This window comes from Engystomops pustulosus, chromosome 5 (genome assembly GCF_040894005.1).
Source record: "Engystomops pustulosus chromosome 5, aEngPut4.maternal, whole genome shotgun sequence".
Classification (NCBI taxonomy): domain Eukaryota; kingdom Metazoa; phylum Chordata; class Amphibia; order Anura; family Leptodactylidae; genus Engystomops; species Engystomops pustulosus.
In genome coordinates this window covers 132,888,743-132,907,876 of record NC_092415.1, presented here as the reverse complement: position 1 = coordinate 132,907,876, position 19,134 = coordinate 132,888,743, and the positions used below count along the sequence as shown (strand labels likewise).

Sequence of the window (19,134 nt, the reverse complement as noted above, 5' to 3'; positions counted from 1 at the left end):
GTGTATCACTGCTGGATGTGAGGGATACGCTGTATCTAGTAGCTCTGGGGTCGTCAGCCCAGCAGCTTAATGCGCCGGCACTATGTTGACTCAGTAGCAAGGGATAGTGTCCCACTTGGCCAGTATTGGTTTCACCAACACCCTGAACACTGTAAGAAGCTGTTGGTCAAACTAGTAAGGTGTATTCCCAGCCCAGAACTAAGGGGCAACTTCCATTATTAGGCTGTATAAAAGATTTGTATCTTGTTCTTATATATTGCATTGTCCATTTTTATCCATGTTTTACATATCTTTTCTGATTATATTTTAATTAATAAATTACATTTTGCTATTGAACTTTAACTGCTATTAACCCTGCGCCAGCATGGACATTTATTTTTTACTTTTTTTTTTTTTTTTTTTTTTTTAACAATAGTCCAGTTTTGGGAAGTCCAATCTAACAGGGTTTTCTATCGTTGACCGGAAGGGACCCAAACGGCAAGGGAGAGGCAGCAGCCCCTGTGTTTCACAGTGTTGTTCCTACATGCACAACACCATAATTCACTCTATCTTCATCCACTAATCATCACATATACATGCACCATGAAGCGCTTTTTTGCTTGCTTTTTTCTTTCCATTTCCTGTTTGTTTGAAGGGAGAGAAATAATTGCGCCATCATGGACGGCTAATAAAAATAATCTCAAAGCATCCTCCATGACAGCATCAGAAAAGAATTACAAGGTAAATAGGACTCTAGGTAGAGACTATAACATGAATCACTTTCCTACCAAAATAAAGGTCCATGTATGGATATTGACTCATAACCATTCTTCAGATTTGGTCAACTGAAAGATCATTTAGCCCAAGCACCTTTTAAGGTAAAAGATTCCCGAATATTCCGATCTTATTCTCTATTACTTACCACTCAACAGTTGAAGAGCTCTTGGTCATGCTGGTTTTATCTAATAACTAGCACAACTGAGGTCTGAAATTTGCTACAGCATCTATGAAGTGTACTATATAATGCTGTACATAGAAAAACTAACATTCTATTAGGCTGTCCCCCAGTACAGTTGCAGATGTGTGCAGTTACTTTCTTACTTTTCTTCGCCTCCTTTCTTCATCATCTATGTGTTTATCCTTCTCTTTCTCAGACTTCTTTTTCTTCTTTTTCTTTTTCTCTTTATGGCGCTCACGTTGCTCATGATCTGACCGATCATCATAGTAACTAGAGTCATGTCCAGAACCAGAAAGTTCAGTCACTTCGCTTCCTCCAACTTTAAGAACAAGTTTCAAAGGCTTTTCTGTGGGCTTGCCTACATAATCTAAAAACATATTAAAAACAAAAACATATTAAAAGAATTGCCCAGATGAATAAATGACCAAAGAGGCAAAGAGAATTTGTTAGTTTTAGTGAATACTTCTATTATACTGAAATAATTATTGATCATATTGTTCCTAGAAATGTATGAATCTATCTGGGGTTGTGTCTCTACATATCCCGATACTGTCCAACTACTGTTGCCAGTGCAGATCGACACTGCTATTAAATAGTATTAAAAGGGTGCTCCATGTGCAGTAATTCAATGAAGCCAGAGCAGTAAACTCCAGCTATGGGATAGGGCCCATCAGACTATTAGAGCAGACGGCCGCGCATGACCGTTCTGCTCCATTAATCCCTATGGAGCTGATGGTGAGCAGAGCGCTCAGCATTTTCGGTCAGCTCCATAGAGATTAATGATGCAGAACGGTCATGCGCGGCCGTCTGCTCGAATAGTCTGGAGCGGCGAGGGGGTCGGTCAGACCCGTCATTCTCACGATCCAGAGGAGTCTCAGAACTTAGACCCCCACTGATCAGCAAGTTAGGCTCTATCCACACCATACCCACATCAAATGTGCATTGAAGCAGGGTGTAGTATGACTGGGATTCATCTGGTAACTGCGCAGGTAGGGAAAGATCCGGACCTAGTTAAGTATATAAGTTCTTTTTTTTTTTTTTTTTTTTTTTTTAAAGCGGGCACTGAGTGAAATCCTAAAGGGCCATTTGGGACACTAAACCAAAGGTCCGCAGGGACCAGTGGGTTGTTTAGTGTCCTAAATAGTCTTGCATGCTGGGCTTACATATTGTTGTAAACTTAATTTCTCTGAAATACAGATGTCCTGGAATTAATTAAAAAACCATCCACTCCTAGAGGCGCATATAAGGACAGTCTACCATCAGTAATCTGATGCTAGATGTCCTTTAAGGAGAATAGACAGGGTCCTTTAATCTCTTTGCATAGTTTATAACTGCTGTCACATAAATAAAGATATTAAAAACGTCCGTATAAAACTTCTTTTTATTGTGGAAGTCAATAGCTACTGAAATCACAGGGTTTTCCAGTGACATCTCTTCACAGGTGTCTATGGAATGGCTTGCTTTATACATCTGCACATAGTATCCTCTTACAGATCACTGTGCCATAAAACGTCGATTATTGCACAGTTTTCATGGATTATGCCGGTCACAAAGAAGAGCTAAGTATACAGCATCGTACACAGTCCCATTTGACGCGATTATCCGGAGACTAGAGATAAAGACTTCTATCATAATGCACACGGCAGTGGGGAATACGGAGATCGCGGGTTATAGAGAAAGTAGTATGTGATTTGTAGGACACTCACACTGAGACTGAGACTGGTCAGGAGGAGAGCTCAGCTCCCCGGCATCATACGAGCGCCACTCAGATCTGTGCTTCTTGTGTTTCTTCCCCATGGTCCACCCGCACAAATGCAACACGAAAATACACAATGTAAAACCCGGATGAGGAAATACAACCTCTCCCCCAAAAGGCAATCAGACTGGTGACTACTGAAAATGGGCGCTGACAAAATGGCGGTGAAACCCAATTGTCATCTCTAACGTCTGACGTCAAACGAATAGATTTCCGGTTCCAGACGAAGGTAAGCGCGGGATAGATTCATGTGAGAAGCGCTGCCGCTGCGCGTATGGCTGAGACGCATACTCGATATTTGGGTTTTCTGCTGGAGACGCTGTAGAAGGACGGCGTAGGGTGTACATAACGTGATGTCAGGGGGATTCTGTGTGCTGGGCTGATGGCGCGGGAAAGGTGAAGCGACCACCTACAGGAAAGCGCTCTGCTGAAGAACGCAATGAGCACATGAACTTTGCGTTCAGACACCAGGTGCTCCGCTGCGGTAGTAGCGGCCCGAATATATATGCATCATTCTCCCAAGCAGAAATTCAGAAAACCTAGGAGGACCCCAGCTACAAGGGGCATTCTCATGAATAGTATATACGACATATCCACAGAATGTGTAATACTGTCAGGTTGGGGTCCCACCTCTGAAACCCGCACCTTACTCAAAAATGGGGGGGGGGGACTGCCTCCTTTACAACAGCGATGCAAAAGTCTGGGGGTGGGGCTCAGCCTAATCACATTTGCATTTCCATTGAAACAGGTGATCAGTAAGGCTGGATTCCCACGACCGGTGCCCGCCGCACCGTAGCACGGCGGGCGCGGGGAGAGGAGGGGGAGAGCGCTGCTCACCCCCGCCTCTCTCCATAGGGATATATGGCAAACGGCGCATGTCCTATTTTTTCATGGCGCACAGAGCAGTACGGTGCGGCACCGTACCGCTCCCGTAGGGCGCCGCACGCCCATTGCCGTCTATGGGGGACGTATATCGGCCGTATATACGTCCCCCTTGCGGTAGTGTGAATGCAGCCTAAGGTTGATGCCACACATGGCAATTTAAACGCGTTTGTGGCCCGTTTTTAAGCAGTCGTTTTTCACAGGTTTGATCAATTATCTTAATTCAAACTGGTCAAAACTGCATGTGTTTTTAACAGACTGCTTATTAATGTGATGATGTAAAGAGAGATCTCTGACAAGATGTATCTATGCACTATTAACCCCTTTGCGCACCCTGACGTGATACTACGTCATAGGATGCGGGTCGTTCCCGCACCTTGACCTAGTATCGCGTCATGGCGATCGCCCGGGCTCAGAAGCTGAGCCTAGGCGATCGCTGCGGGATCCCGGCAGTACGCGGTAGCCGGGATCCCATAGTAACAGCCGGGATCGTGACTATCGTGATCCCGACTGTTTAACCCTATAGACGCCGTGGTCATAGTGAGCACGGCGTCTATGGGGCATCGGAACGATGTTCGGCACCCTCCGATCAGGTCCGGCACGGAGGTGCCGATCAGGTCCCCTGGGCTGCCTATGGCAGCTGCCTTCTAGGATCGTGCACTGTGCACGATTTAACAGTGCAGCTGTCAGCCTATGCAGAATGCATAGGCTGACTATGTAATATGCTGCAATACATTAGTATTACAGTTTATTACGATGAACAAGTGATCAAATGATCACTTGTTCATGTCCCACCCTGGGACAAAATAAAACAGTAAAAAATAAGTTTTAAAAAAAAAAAGTGCAACAAAAAAAAATTATTAAAAAAAGAATAAAAGTCCCCTTAAGTCCCATCCCATGCAGTAATCAAAGAAAACATAAAAAAAAAATGAAAAAACCAAAAGAACACAATATATTGGGTATCACAAGGTCCGTAACAACTCGTACAATAAAATAAAATTGTCACCAAACTCGTACAGTGAGTGCCGTGAAAACCACACACAAAACACCTTAAAAAATTATAAAATTTTCACATCTGACCGCATAAAAAGTGATCAAAAAGTAAAATTTACCCCAACATGATACCAAGATAAAGTACAGCATGTCCCGCAAAAAATAAGCTCTAAACCAGCTCTGTAAACAAAAAATATATAAATGTTCTGCCCATTGTTACATGGCGATACAAAAACAAACAAATTTCTCACAAAATGAGTTCTATATTCTGCAAAACAAGTTAACCATAAAAAAGCCATATAAATCGGGTATTGCCGTAATCGTGATGACCCGTAGAATAAAGATAACACATTATTTTTATGGTACGGTGAACGTCCAGCGAAAAAAAATGCTAAAAACCATAAACAAGAATTAATGATTTTTTTTAACCACCACCAAGAAACAGTTAATAAAATCTGATTATTAGCTATTGAGCCCCCCGTAAATGATGTACCTGAAAAGTGGATCTCATCCACAAAATAAATTATCCCCCATATGTCCAAATTACAAAAAAATAAACATTTTATAGCCTGTAAAATATGACAATGCAGATCTGCTCTGAATGGCACCTCCTTCCATTCTATGCCCGGCCGTGTGCCAATACAGCAGTCACCACCACATATGGGGCATCCTCATACTCAGGAGAAATTGGGTATCAGACTTTGTGGAGTTTTTCGTCATTTAATACTTTGTGACGGTTTAATTTGTGGCCAAAATTAATACATTGTCTAAAAAAAATTACAGCTTGTAAATTACACCTCCATTTTGTTTTAACCCCTGGGAAGCTTCTAAAGGGTTAACACACTTTTTAAAGTTGATTTTTTACACATTGAGTGGTGTAGTTTCTAAAATGGCATGTTTTATGGGGTTTTACTGCTGCCTCTCAAAGTCAGTTAAAGCTGAGCAGGTGCCTCTAAATAAGGGTTTTGGTGATTTTCATAAAAATGAGAAAAATTGCACCCAAAATTCTGAACCTCCTAACAACCTAGAAAAGAGAGAGGATGCATAAAACCCTATGCCGATATAAAGCAGACATTCCGGAAATGTTAGTTATAAAGTTACTTGGGTGCTATGACTATCTGCTTGAAAAGCAGAAAATGTTGAACTTTAAAAATGAATAATTTTTTGAAATTTTTGCCAAATTTCAATTTTTTTCATAACTAAACACAAAAGATATCATCAAAAATGTTCTTTTACATTGAAGTACAATGTGTGACGGTAAAACAATCTAAAAATCCCCTGGATATGTTAAAGCTTCACAAAGTTATAACCTCCTTTAATGATACAGGGTAAATTTTAAAAATCAGGCCTGGTCCTAAAGTTCTAAAATGGCTTAGACACAAAGGAGTTAAGCCTGTGCAACAGTGGAGCTCTTAGTTACATAAATTCCTCCCATTGACAACCAGTAAGCCCATAGTCTAGTAGACGGAGGTGCTGGATCTCTATGGCAGGTGGAGTGTGGAAGATCATTTTTAACCCCTTACTTTACAATCTTACTCAGTTTTATTGCCGTTTAGCTTCTGAACACATTCTCCTAGTATCTGCGGTAGTTTTGTTGTTAATAACAGTGAATTAGAGAATAAGTTATTCTAAGTATATTTAAGAATGTTGTCTTCGTGGGAAAACCCCTTGCCGTAATAGTATGGCTTTAACCCCTTGCCGTAATAGTATGGCGTGGAACTGATGTCGGTTCAGCGCTGCAGCTGAGCTGGCATCAGGACTCGCAGTATGTCAGCTGTAATACATTGGTAGCTACAATCTTGGGTGTTAACCCTTTAAACGATGTGGTCAGCGTGACCAGTGCATATAAATGGCTGCAGGGATATTCCCTACTCAAAGATTTGAGGGATGCCGATCATCGCTATGGCAATCCTGGGTTCTGAGCTAAGACCCCAGGGATGTCCACAGTATATGCCTTTAAGGCCCTTTTACAGATGGGAACTTGCAGGCAGTTTTTTAGCTTGTGCATCAGCATAACCTAAACAAAACCAGTAAGTTGCAGATAAAACCATTTATCGGCTGGATATCTTGCATATCCCCTATTTGAGTGATGGCGAACCTATGGCACGCATGCCAGAGAGGGCATGTGCACCATCTCCATTGCGGTCTCTATATAAACTGGCCAGGCAGGTAAAACTGACGATTGTTGAGAGCTCCAGCGATCTCTCTCACTTAACGCACTTCACAGGAGTGGTCAGAGCAGGCTATACCTGCTGAGAAGGCTGAGGGAATTTGGAGTGCAGGAGGCACTTCTTAAGACCTTCTTCAGCTCTGTAGTGGCACCAGCCATCTTCTTTGGTGCAGGCTGTTGGGGAAGCAGCATCTCAGCTAGGGAGAGGAGCAGACTGGACAAACTGATTAGAAAAGCCAGTTCTGTCCAGGGGGGTCCTCTTGACACAGTGCAGGTGGTAGCTGAGAGGAGGACACTGTGTAAGTTGAAGTCTATTCTGGAGAATAGCTCCCATCTCTTGCATGAGACTGTGGTGGCATTGGGGAGCACCTTCAGTGACCGACTGCTTCACCCCAAATGTGAAAGGGAGCGTTATCGTAAGTCATTCCTCCCCGCTGCCATCAGGCTGTTCAGCAAAGAAGGCCCAAACAGAAGTAACCTGCGCCCCCCACCTAACCAGTCCCTGCAGGTCCCATCCACAGACTAAACATCAAACTGACGACCATTGCTTGTCTCTTTTTTTTTTTTTTTTTGTCTTTTTATCCCCCATTTCTTTTTGTTCATACTTTGCCCTACACACCCACTGTATGGGGGTAGTGTCCCTCGCTGTGCGACGCTAGTGGTCTTTATAGAGGGGTATTGTCGGTAATATTAGACTAAATAGCCGTGTTGGCACTTTGCAATGGTTACATAGACTTTGGTTTGCAGTTTGGGCACTTGGTCTGTAAAAGGTTCGTCCCCACTGCCCTATATGGTGACTTGACCTTCCTTCGTTAAGTTTATATAAAACCCAAGAGACCAAAAACAGAAGATCCACAGGTCCTTATAAACATAATTTCATTAGATCACTTTAAAAGCCGCACATATGCATTACATAAAAACTGTATCACACTCTAATCACTAGAGTGTGACTCCAATAGATTTGTTGCATGACTAGTTACATCTACTGCATGATCCACATACAAAGAACTTCAGGTTGAGGCAGTTGTAAAATCTCCTTAAAAACTAACTGTATGGACTCTGTGGATATTTATCATATGAGCGCCGGTGTATGATAGCTCTTGCGAAGCTCGATACATCGCGAGGTTCCAGGCCCTGCCTGGCATAGAAATATACGCAGCCAGCGAATTTTTACTGTGAAAATTAATAATTCCTTTATATAGCGCACACAGATTCCGCAAATTCGCTGGCTGCAACGAGTGCACAGGCGTGGGGACAGTAACGCCCCACTGCTGGCTGTGCCCTCCATGAAGGGGGATAATTGGGGAAAATAATTGCAAGTGCTAGCAATAAGATTTTCTATTACTTCAGGGCTTCTATGACACATAACCATTGAAAGTTCTTGTCTGGAAAAGCAGCAAATGACCCCACGTGAGTTTCGAGTCTTAACACCACCCCACATGTATAGCATCACCGCATCCGTAACGCCCCCTAGAATTAAAAAAGATCATTATTGAGCCCGCTCGAGGAACACCCAAAAAAACTGTTAAAACCCACAAAAAAATTATGATTTTTACCCTTTTCATCCCACAATAAATGCAGTTGAAAGTGATCAAAAATCATACGTATTCCTGAATGATACTGTCGCAAAGTACAACGTCCCACAAGAAAAAAGGAAACAACCAGCTCCGTAGCCAAAAAAATAAAAATGTTATGCCGCTTGGAAGACGGCAATGCAAAAATGATTGATTTCTCCCCACATTAGGTCTTATTTTGCAAATTTTTGTAAAATGTAAGAACAAATGTCTAAGTATGGTATCTGTGTAATTAGAGGTCGCATTAACGCCTCACCACGCGTCATAGACGCGTGATGAGGCGCCATTACCCCCCAAAATAATTGCCATGCGTAAAGTTACGCTTGGCAATTATTCCCTGTAGCGCGCAGGCTGAGCGGTCTGGCGCGCGCTGCAAAAGAGGTAGGGCCGCTCATCGCGACACGTAACACAGTGATCTGTGTCAGCAGCGCTCCGGAGCGAGAGCGCAGGCCCCAGGGGAGACATGTGGACAGCGGGGCTGCTGCTCCCTGTCCTGCTTCATCTCTACCTGCCTGCGTTTATGTCGGGACTTAAGAGCAAGGCCGGGTGAGTGAGTGTAGTGTGTGCTGTGCGAGTGTAGTGTGTGCTGTGCGAGTGTAGTGTGTGCTGTGCGAGTGTAGTGTGTGCTGTGCGAGTGTAGTGTGTGCTGTGCGAGTGTAGTGTGTGCTGTGCGAGTGTAGTGTGTGCTGTGCGAGTGTAGTGTGTGCTGTGCGAGTGTAGTGTGTGCTGTGCGAGTGTAGTGTGTGCGTAGTGTGCGCGGCGTATTACCAAAATTTTCATACTCCTCCTCGGGTAAAAATACTCCTCAAAAATGGTGAGAGGAGTATTTTTACCCTTCTGGAAAAATGTTAGTGCGACCTCTGTGTGTAATAGTATTGTCCCATAGAAAATAGATAACATGTTTATTGGGCTATACAGTGAACACCCAAAAGAAATATCCAGTACAGAATTGATTCTTTTCTACTCCTGCCCTCAAATAAAAGTTAATAAAACAACAATCAACAATAGGGGATACCAACCCCAAAATAGTAGCACTAGAAAATGCATCTAAAAAAAAAAATGCAATCACATGGCCCCAATAATGAAAAATCCGAAAATTTTGCAGCCTACAAAAGGCGCCAATGAGGAAACCTGCATGGAGTTCCTTCCCTTCTGTGCACCCATAAAACAAGTAACGGCCCCATATGGGGTTTCTCTGTACGCAGGAAAAATGTGTACGTTTTAGGGCTAAACGAATGTATTACCGACAAAATTGTTTTTCGTCATTAGAATATTGCAATCTCATAATAGGTATGAGAAGTAAGTGTTCAAAAGTTATAACTATAAAACCAAAGCGACGCATGTCGGACTACAAAAAAATGGGACTGAGCTTTAAGATACAAAGTGGCTACATCCTGAAGGGGTTAAAGGAAATCTACCATTTGCTTTTATGCATTGTGAACCAAACATACCTTGAGAATGGTGTGGCTACATTGATGCAGAAACATTTCTTGTTTAATCCCTGAACTAACTGGTTTTGCTGAAAAAGCAATGATAAAATTATGATGATGCTGTGACCCTCCTCTCTCCCTTTACCTTAATTATGCACTGCTCCAGCCTTGTCCCGTCCAGCATAGGTCTAGAACATTGTAATCACTGTTGTTCCTAACAGGCAGCAGTAATCAATCACTGCACCATCCCCCATTTACTGTGCATGAGTCATCCAGCTCAGGTTGATAAGTCTTGCCTGGACAGTGCAGGCTGCTCTATAAATGTATAACCCAAATTTAGTTAGGATGAATTCCCCCCTAACCTCTAATCAAATACCCTACAATAAGGGGAACTCGAGAATAGTACATTTAAAAACATTCTCAATTTTTATTTCATATATATTAAAACTAATAGACATTAATTTAGACAAAAACTAAAAATGGTCCCAAGATAATAGGGGAGACTTCAGCAGCTCATCTGTAGCAAGCTAGTTACAATTTTGAACAATGCATCAGATAAAAAACATCCCTTTCTATAATAAGTAGTATACAGGTTATTACCTTGCTATGGCTGTTTGTCTGCCCCGACGCGCGTTTCACCTATTGCTTCTTCCACTAATACAGGAGGGCACATTCAGACTATCATTGTAGCTTCTCACCAGGGTCTCTATACAGTAAGAATGTAGGGTCCAGTAGGAAGACCTACAAAGATAATGCAGTTCTATCAACACATTCTCACTTTTACCGCAGTTCCAAACAGCCAATGAAGTGTCGTTTTAAAATGGCGCTGATTGTAGCATCTCTTAAATTGCCTGGGTCTGCAGGAAGATTTGGTGAATTTGGTCCTGTTTAGTGAGCTCTGTCCTGGGGTCAGTGGCCTGAGTGCCCACAGAAAGGGCTCTGAGTGCCAGCTCTGGCACCCGTGCCATAGGTTCGCCACCACTGGTCTAGGTAGTGCCTCACCTACTGCTTCTGGCCTGCAGTCTAAATCAGGCTCTAACGAAGTCTGTGACCCGCACCTGTGGGCTATACAGAAACCAAGACCGAAGTCCGGATGGAGTCCCGCTACAAGCCTACCCCTACTCCATAATAAGCAGGCCCAGTACGGACATTACAAAGGTGTCTATGCTAGCTAGGCCAACATAGACCAAACAGACTTCTCATGCTTACCACATGTCTGCATTAACCCTTGGGTTACTCCAGACAAATCCGGGGCTTTTACCATGTACTTTTTATCTGCCTGTAGGGCAGATAGCGGTTCTCCCACACGACACCTCTCACTTTCTCACACTTCAGCAACACTAAGGTAAATACAGAAAAAAAAAGAACAAAGTAAAAGGGAGTCCCAAAGAAATGCATTAAATTGGTATATAGAGTATTACAATGTTCCCCCAAGGTATATTCGATTAACATGTAATAGGTTCATAGGAGCATATAACAAAGACAGGAGTAATTCCTGCATTATGCATAATCCCACAGTTGAAATCATGATGGATCTTAAACCCTATATACTAGGAAAACACAAAACTCAAAGATAAGTATAACAAACACATAACGGATTGCTGTAGGGTTAAGAGTAAGGAATAACAGACCAGCACATGGAGTATATGCGGCGTCTTACTGCTTTAAAAAGCACAATGTGGGGGCTGGATAAGATAAAGGAAGAGAGGAGGTGCTGTCAGCAAAGGAAGTAGGCGTGTCAGGAAGGTTCAGACTTGCGTCTGTAGTAATGCCAACCATGGGCCAACCGCGACGCACTTCCGGTTTCGCTCTTTTAATATGAGAGATTAAGACATCGCTGGAGCCATAGGTAATGTGAGAAAGTGAGAGGTGTTGTGTGGGAAAACCGCTATCTGTCTTACAGGCAGATGAAATGCTGGTGGTAAAAGCCCTGGGTTTGTCTGCAGTAACCCAAGGGTTAATGCAGACATGATAAGCAGGAATAGTCTGTTTTGTCTGTGTTGGCCTAGCTAACACAGACACATTTGTAATGTCCGTACTGGGCCTGCTTATTATGGAGTAGGGGTAGGCTGGTAGTGGGACTCCTACTCCACCCGGGCTTCGGTCCTGGGCTTTTGTATAGCCCACAGGTGCGGGTCACAGGCCTCGTTAGGGTCTGATTTAGTCTGCAGGCCAGAAGCAGTAGGAGAGGCCCTACCTGGAGAGCTGGAAGCGAGATTGCATTCTCACCGCAAAGGTAACTGAGGGTCTCCTGTCTTGCTGCTGGCCAAGAGCGTGTGCCAGGCAGCCTGGTACCCGGATAGCTAGGGTCCTCAAAATGTATTAGACAGCGCCTAGCCGGGCAGGAATTACTTTTATAATGTTTTTGCATGTGCCTAAGCCAAGGCTGAATTTGTGTTCTGTTTTGCAAGTGTGAATAAACACTTAAGTTGGACTTTTAAACCTGCGTGTGTCACTGCTTCCTGCACTGCTACCTGTCAACTACCAGAGCAATTCCCCACATATGGTGGATTGGAGCGGGCAAAGTGCAGTGAAGTATACACTAGTGCAAGACCTGGAAGTTGGCAGCACTGAAGCTGCAAGCCACAGCCATGGAGGAGTTAATCAAGCAGCTTGTCCAGTCCAACGTGCAGCAGCAAGAGACAAACAGATTGCTGCTCCAGCAGATAACAGCCCTGACCGCTGCTCAGCAAAGGACTGTCCCAGCAATGACGGTGAAGGACGCCAGGAAAGAGGTCCGCAAAGCTATGACCAAGATGACCACCGAGGATGATGTGGAGGCCTATCTGACAGGCTTTGAGAGGGTGGCCACCCGAGAGAGGTTGCCACAGCAACACTGGGCAGAGGTGTTGGCCCCCTTCCTCGTCGCTGATCCCCAGCAGGCATACTACGACCTGAGCGAGGAGTATGCCCGGGACTACTCCAAGGTAAAGGCAGAGATCTTGGCCCGACTAGGAGTGGATCAGCATCTACGCGCTCAAAGAGTGAATAGCTGGAGATACCAGGAGGCGCTACCACCGAGGGGGCAGATGCACCAACTTGTTCACTTGGTCCGCAAGTGGCTTCAGCCGGAGACATCAACCCCAGCCCAGATGGTCGAGAAGGTTGTTTTGGACCGTTTCCTGAGGGCCTTGCCGGGTGAGATCCAACAATGGGTGGGACACGGGGACCCGTCTGATGCCGATGCGCTGGTGGGGTTGGTGGAGAGGTTTTGTGCCACTCAGGCCCTAACAAAGAAAGCCCTTTATACCAAGACAGGCCTTAAGGCACGGAAGGTCTTGTCACCCACAAATTCCCGGGGCAGGACAACGCCCAATGTCCGGGAAGTACCCCAGGGGAGGAGGAGGGGGGAGGCTCCCACCTGTTGGACCTGCCATGAGCCAGGTCATATTGCAGCCCATTGCCCCAATTCCTCAGAGCCCATGGACTGCAGTTCCGCCAGAAGGGTTTCTCTCTATGCTGCCCCTGTCTACACAGCTACTAGCCCCGACTCTGCTGATGAGCGCCACCTGTGCCGGGTGACTGTGGCAGGGCATCCAGCGTTGGCCCTGCTGGACTCAGGCATTCGGGTGACCTTGATTAATGGGTCCCTCACAGACCCCAAGGCGGTCACAGGGCGCACAATTGGAGTCCTGTGCATCCATGGGGACGTAAAGGACTACCCCACCACAGTTATTAACTTCCAGACCTCTTGTGGAGAGACACTACATGAGGCTGCGGTTGTCAAGAACTTGCCCCATGACCTTATCTTGGGACGGGACTTCCCCATGTTCTGGACTCTATGGCGGGGAAACCAAGAGTTGGGGGGTTGTTCTCCTGTGTTGTCTGGTCAGATCTCTGAAGCCGAGCCTGATGACCCAGACTCTGGAGTTCCTGCCGTAGGGGTGACCGCCCCAGAAGATGGAAGTGTAATGTTTCCCCTAGATGTTATGGCAGGCGAAACTGAGGAGGTAGTGACAGGACCGCAGTTGTCTGATTTGGAGGTATCCCGTGACAACTTTGGTACTGCCCAACTCCAGGACCCCACTCTGGTCCGCGCCAGAGAAAATGTGGTAGAAATTAATGGCGTACCTCAGCACCCAGGTGCGGATAAGTTGTTCCCTCGTGTGGTGGTAAATCAGGAGTTATTGTACTGCATTGATAAGGTCCACGGTGAAACCAGGGAGCAGTTAATGGTGCCTCAGCCATATCGTCAGATGGTGTTAGACCTTGCACATAAGCATGTGATGGGAGGGCACCTAGGTACCACAAAAACTCTGGAACGCATCTTGCAGCGTTTTTACTGGCCAGGAGTATATGATAGGGTAAAAAGGTATTGTGAAACTTGCCCTGATTGTCAATTGCATGCTCCCATGGTACACTTTCGAAGTCCGTTGGTACCTCTGCCCATTATTGAGGTACCCTTTGAAAGGGTCGCCATGGATTTGGTCGGTCCTTTAGTTAAATCTGCTCGGGGGCATCAGCATATCCTGGTAGTCATGGACTATGCTACCCGATATCCTGAGGCCATCCCACTGCGGCACACCTCTGCGAAACTAATTGCTAAAGAGTTGTTTGCCATGTTCTGCCGGGTGGGACTTCCCAAGGAGATCCTCACAGATCAGGGGACTCCTTTTATGTCAAAAGTCACCAAGGAGCTATGTCGGCTCTTTAATATTAAACAGTTACGCACCTCTGTGTACCATCCTCAGACGGATGGATTGGAAGAACGGTTCAACAAAACTTTAAAGAGTATGCTAAAAAAGGTGGTAAACAAGGATGGGAAGGACTGGGATGTACTATTGCCATATTTAATGTTCGCCATCCGAGAGGTCCCACAAGCCTCTACTGGGTTCTCACCGTTTGAGTTAGTGTATGGCAGACATCCCAGGGGTCTCCTGGACATAGCCAAGGAGACATGGGAACAAGAGCCCACCCCCCACAAAAGTGTAATAGACCATATCGCAGATATGCAGGACAGGGTGGCAGCCGTCATGCCCATTGTCAAAGAGCATATGGAGGAGGCACAAAGAACTCAAAGCCGGGTTTATAACAGGTCAGCAAAAGTAAGGAGCTTTAGTCCCGGTGATCGTGTGTTGGTGCTAGTCCCCACTGTAGAAAGTAAGTTTCTCGCTAAATGGCAAGGACCGTATGAGGTTATAGAGAAAATAGGAGAGGTGAACTACAGGCTACGTCAGCCCGGACGGAGAAAACCCGAGCAGACTTATCATGTAAATCTGTTGAAGGCCTGGAAAGACAGAGAGAGTCTGCATACTGAGATGGTCCTGGCCAGTCCACCTCCTGCGCTACCCTCACAGGCTGCAGATAAGCCTGTGCCGGAGGCAGAAGTGCGAATAGCCGATACCCTTACCAAAGAGCAACAGCGAGAGGCTCGAGAGTTTGTAGCAAGAAATACAGATGTGTTCTCAGAGTTGCCTGGCTACACGTCTGTAATTAAACATGATATTGTCACTGAGCCAGGGGTAAGGGTAAGATTAAGGCCGTACCGAGTCCCTGAAGCTCGTAGACAAGCCATATCAGAAGAAGTTCAGAAGATGCTGAAGCTAGGGGTTATTGAGGAGTCCAAAAGTGAGTGGGCCAGTCCAATTGTTCTAATTCCCAAACCGGATGGGACGTTGCGATTTTGCAACGATTTTAGAAAATTGAATGAGGTGTCTAAGTTTGATGCCTATCCCATGCCCTGGGTGGACGAGCTTATTGAGAGACTAGGGGGTGCTCGGTACTTCACCACCCTGGATCTAACTAAAGGATATTGGCAGGTACCCCTGACAGATAGGGCTAAAGAAAAGACAGCCTTTATCACCCCTGAGGGCCTTTTTCACTATGTTGTATTACCGTTTGGGCTTCATGGGGCCCCCGCTACCTTTCAACGGTTAATGGACATAGTGTTAAAGCCACATAGGAGATACGCCTCCGCCTATCTAGATGACATTATCATCTACAGCCAAGACTGGGCGAGTCACTTGGCCAAGGTACAGGCCGTAGTGAACTCTCTAAGGGCAGCGGGCCTGACTGCAAACCCCAAGAAGTGTGCGCTGGGAATGGAGGAGACACACTATTTGGGGTATGTGATCGGTCGAGGTATAATTAAACCTCAGATCAACAAGATTGACGCTATACAGGGTTGGCCTCAACCAGTGAGCACAAAGCAAGTCAGGGCATTCCTGGGCATTGTAGGGTACTACAGACGGTTTATACCAAACTTTGCCACCATGTCTGCTCCCCTGACAGACCTGCTGAAGGGTAAAAGGCCGGTCATGGTGCGGTGGAATGAACAAGCAGAAGGTGCTTTTCAGGCATTGAAGTCTGCGTTGTGTGGATCTCCCATCCTCATTACGCCAAACTTCAAGAGAGAGTTTATTGTGCAGACGGATGCGTCAGATGTAGGACTGGGAGCTGTCCTGTCTCAGGAGGTGAATGGCGAGGAACACCCCATTACTTACCTGAGCAGGAAGCTCACGCCAGCTGAAAAAAATTACAGTATCGTAGAGAAGGAATGTCTGGCGATAAAGTGGGCATTAGAGTCCCTACGGTACTACTTGCTGGGGCGACAGTTCCGTCTCATAACTGACCACTCTCCTCTCACGTGGATGAGTAGAACTAAGGAGAAGAATGCCAGGGTCACTAGGTGGTTCTTGTCCCTCCAAAATTTCAGTTTCATGGTGGAGCACAGAGCCGGGAAGCTACAGGGCAATGCGGATGCCTTGTCCCGAACGCATTGCTTAATGTCAGGAGTTCGCCCCGGTGGGTCTGAACTGAGGGGGAGGGTATGTGAGAAAGTGAGAGATGTTGTGTGGGAAAACCGCTATCTGTCTTACAGGCAGATGAAATGCTGGTGGTAAAAGCCCTGGGTTTGTCTGCAGTAACCCAAGGGTTAATGCAGACATGATAAGCAGGAATAGTCTGTTTTGTCTGTGTTGGCCTAGCTAACACAGACACATTTGTAATGTCCGTACTGGGCCTGCTTATTATGGAGTAGGGGTAGGCTGGTAGTGGGACTCCTACTCCACCCGGGCTTCGGTCCTGGGCTTTTGTATAGCCCACAGGTGCGGGTCACAGGCCTCGTTAGGGTCTGATTTAGTCTGCAGGCCAGAAGCAGTAGGAGAGGCCCTACCTGGAGAGCTGGAAGCGAGATTGCATTCTCACCGCAAAGGTAACTGAGGGTCTCCTGTCTTGCTGCTGGCCAAGAGCGTGTGCCAGGCAGCCTGGTACCCGGATAGCTAGGGTCCTCAAAATGTATTAGACAGCGCCTAGCCGGGCAGGAATTACTTTTATAATGTTTTTGCATGTGCCTAAGCCAAGGCTGAATTTGTGTTCTGTTTTGCAAGTGTGAATAAACACTTAAGTTGGACTTTTAAACCTGCGTGTGTCACTGCTTCCTGCACTGCTACCTGTCAACTACCAGAGCAATTCCCCACAGTAAGTATAGAATATCAAAGGCTTGGAAGCCAATACAGCCGCACCACAATCCCTAGTTAAATACCTGTCACAGCAGTGCAAATCCTGAAAATGTCCAAAAATCAGAAGTACGGCCGCGGACCCTTAGAAAATAAGCCCCAATGTGTCCAATTTGTGGATCCAAAAATCCTCCCTTCTAAGTACGGGTCTGGTCTTCCCCTAGTCTTTTTTGGGGTACTTTTTCAAGGACTTGAAATTTAAGTTGAGAAAGGGAATGTTTGGCTTCCACAAAATGTGGTAGGGGTAAAAGAAGTCTACCACATCTAATATCCGATTTATGTTTGTATTCTTTCTTTGACATGTTGTATTGTCTCTCCTGTCTCTCCTACGTATAGCATCCCACACTGGCCAATGGGATTTAATTTCCCTGTGGAGAACTGTAGGGTCGAATTGTTGGACAAATGGCATCCGATACTGGTGGGAACGTTTAGTTTGTGTGGTAGACTGTAAGGTTTTTTTTTGGTTTTTTTTTTTTAGGGCCTTCGGGGGATAGTCTCAAGTACTGAATTTTTAACACATTTCTTGTGTCCTAGATTGCAGTTGAGTGGGATCAGGCACTATCCTTTTTACCTCCATCTAAAATTGTGATTTCGGGAGAGCCTGTTTGCAGGTCGTAGAGTGGGCACTAGTGTATTGTAGGAGACTGTTCCTATCCGTGGATTTTGTAATTAAATCTGTAGCAACAGTGACATCTGGTGATTTCATCAAAGTGGTGTCTAGAAAATCAATACTGTGTGGATCAAAATGTAATGTGACCTACACAGCAATGTGTGTAACGGCCTTTTAATCCTGCTCTCAATGGCGTGTGAAGGAGCAGCATTGCGTGGCAACCTAAATGGTCCCAGTCCTGGACGCCAGGCTGGAGGGTGCCGCAAGGAACGGGTGGCTCGTCCTCCTTCCTGTTTCTGGCCCTAAGTCCCTCCTGGAGGGTGGGCCTGGGCAGAGTGGGAAGACCACCATCTTCCTGCGGGGGGCTTTCCGCGGGCGCACAGCTGACAGAGCAGGGAGGTATAAGGGCGATACCTCCCTGCAAAAAATCCTTGGTTCGGTGGTCGGCAGCTTCCATCTTACGGGAGGTACGTTCCACAGTGGAATGCATTGGACCAGAAGTTGAGGAAAATCTGTGTTTCACCCTTAAAACATTCTCTTCTCTGGGTTGGCTGGTGAATCAAGAAAAATCAGACCTGTGGCTTTCTCAACAGAAGTGCTTCCTGGGAGTATTACTGGGCACTTCTATCAGAGAAGCGATGAGGGTAATTGGTCTGCTAACATGCATGATACCTTCGGTACTAGGGGCTCAGTCTCACAAGAGACCCCTTCAGACGTTCGTCTTATCTATCTGGAACAAAGACATTATGAATGTGGAGGAATTAAAAGTTCCTAAACTGGTTCATGAAAAAGAACCTACAAAGGGGTGTCCCATGGAAACCCTATCCACAAGTGGTCATTACAACAGGTGACACCAAAGAAGGCTGGGGTGCCAGCAGCTCAGGGGGTTTGAAGTTTGAGGAGGCTCTGCTCATCTCTTGGTTCCAAAGAACTATTGCATTCTCCTCGTAAATCCGGTCATGCCATGTGAAAGTCATGTCTGACAATGCTATCTTGGTTGTTTATCTAAACATGCAAAGGGGCACATGGAGCAAAAAATTTAACAACCTAAGATCTCAAATATTTAGCTGGGTAGAAAAGAACATTCTCTGCCGCTCACAAAAAAAAGTTCTCAGAACATCAAAGCAGATTTTTTGAGCCCCTCTGGACGAGGGGGAATGGACTCTATCCCCAGCTATTTTTCTTCAAATAACCAGAAGATGGGGTGTTCCGGTTTGAGACCTCTTTGCATCCAGGAAACCTGTCAAGTGCCAACCTTTTTCTCCCTGCGTCAGGAAGACAACACCGAGGGTGTGGATATTCTCTCCCAGACATGGCACAGGGGT

General features: G+C 45.7%; 2 protein-coding genes across 8 annotated transcripts in view; one reads left to right on the top strand and one right to left on the bottom strand.

Annotated features, from left to right (window-relative positions):
* Positions 1 to 2,776, bottom strand: part of BRD9 (bromodomain containing 9) — a 43,907-nt gene extending 41,131 nt beyond the window's left edge. For 4 of the 5 annotated variants that reach the window (XM_072153086.1, XM_072153090.1, XM_072153088.1 and 1 more), the window contains exons 1-2: positions 2,644 to 2,776; positions 1,081 to 1,304 (exon numbers count right to left, since the gene is read on the bottom strand). In XM_072153086.1, the coding sequence (XP_072009187.1) occupies positions 1,081 to 1,304; positions 2,644 to 2,734 (315 nt within the window). In that variant the 5' untranslated portion in view covers positions 2,735 to 2,776. The remainder of the gene's footprint in view (positions 1 to 1,080; positions 1,305 to 2,643) is intronic. The other variant, XM_072153087.1, reaches the window with a different exon arrangement.
* Positions 2,777 to 2,783: 7 nt separating this feature from the next.
* TRIP13 (thyroid hormone receptor interactor 13) overlaps positions 2,784 to 19,134 on the top strand; it is a 92,685-nt gene continuing 76,334 nt past the window's right edge. For 2 of the 3 annotated variants that reach the window (XR_011855852.1, XM_072153093.1), the window contains exon 1: positions 2,784 to 2,922. The gene's annotated coding sequence lies outside the window, so the exon portion shown is untranslated. Of the gene's footprint in view, positions 2,944 to 19,134 lie in introns of all 3 variants that reach the window. The other variant, XM_072153094.1, reaches the window with a different exon arrangement.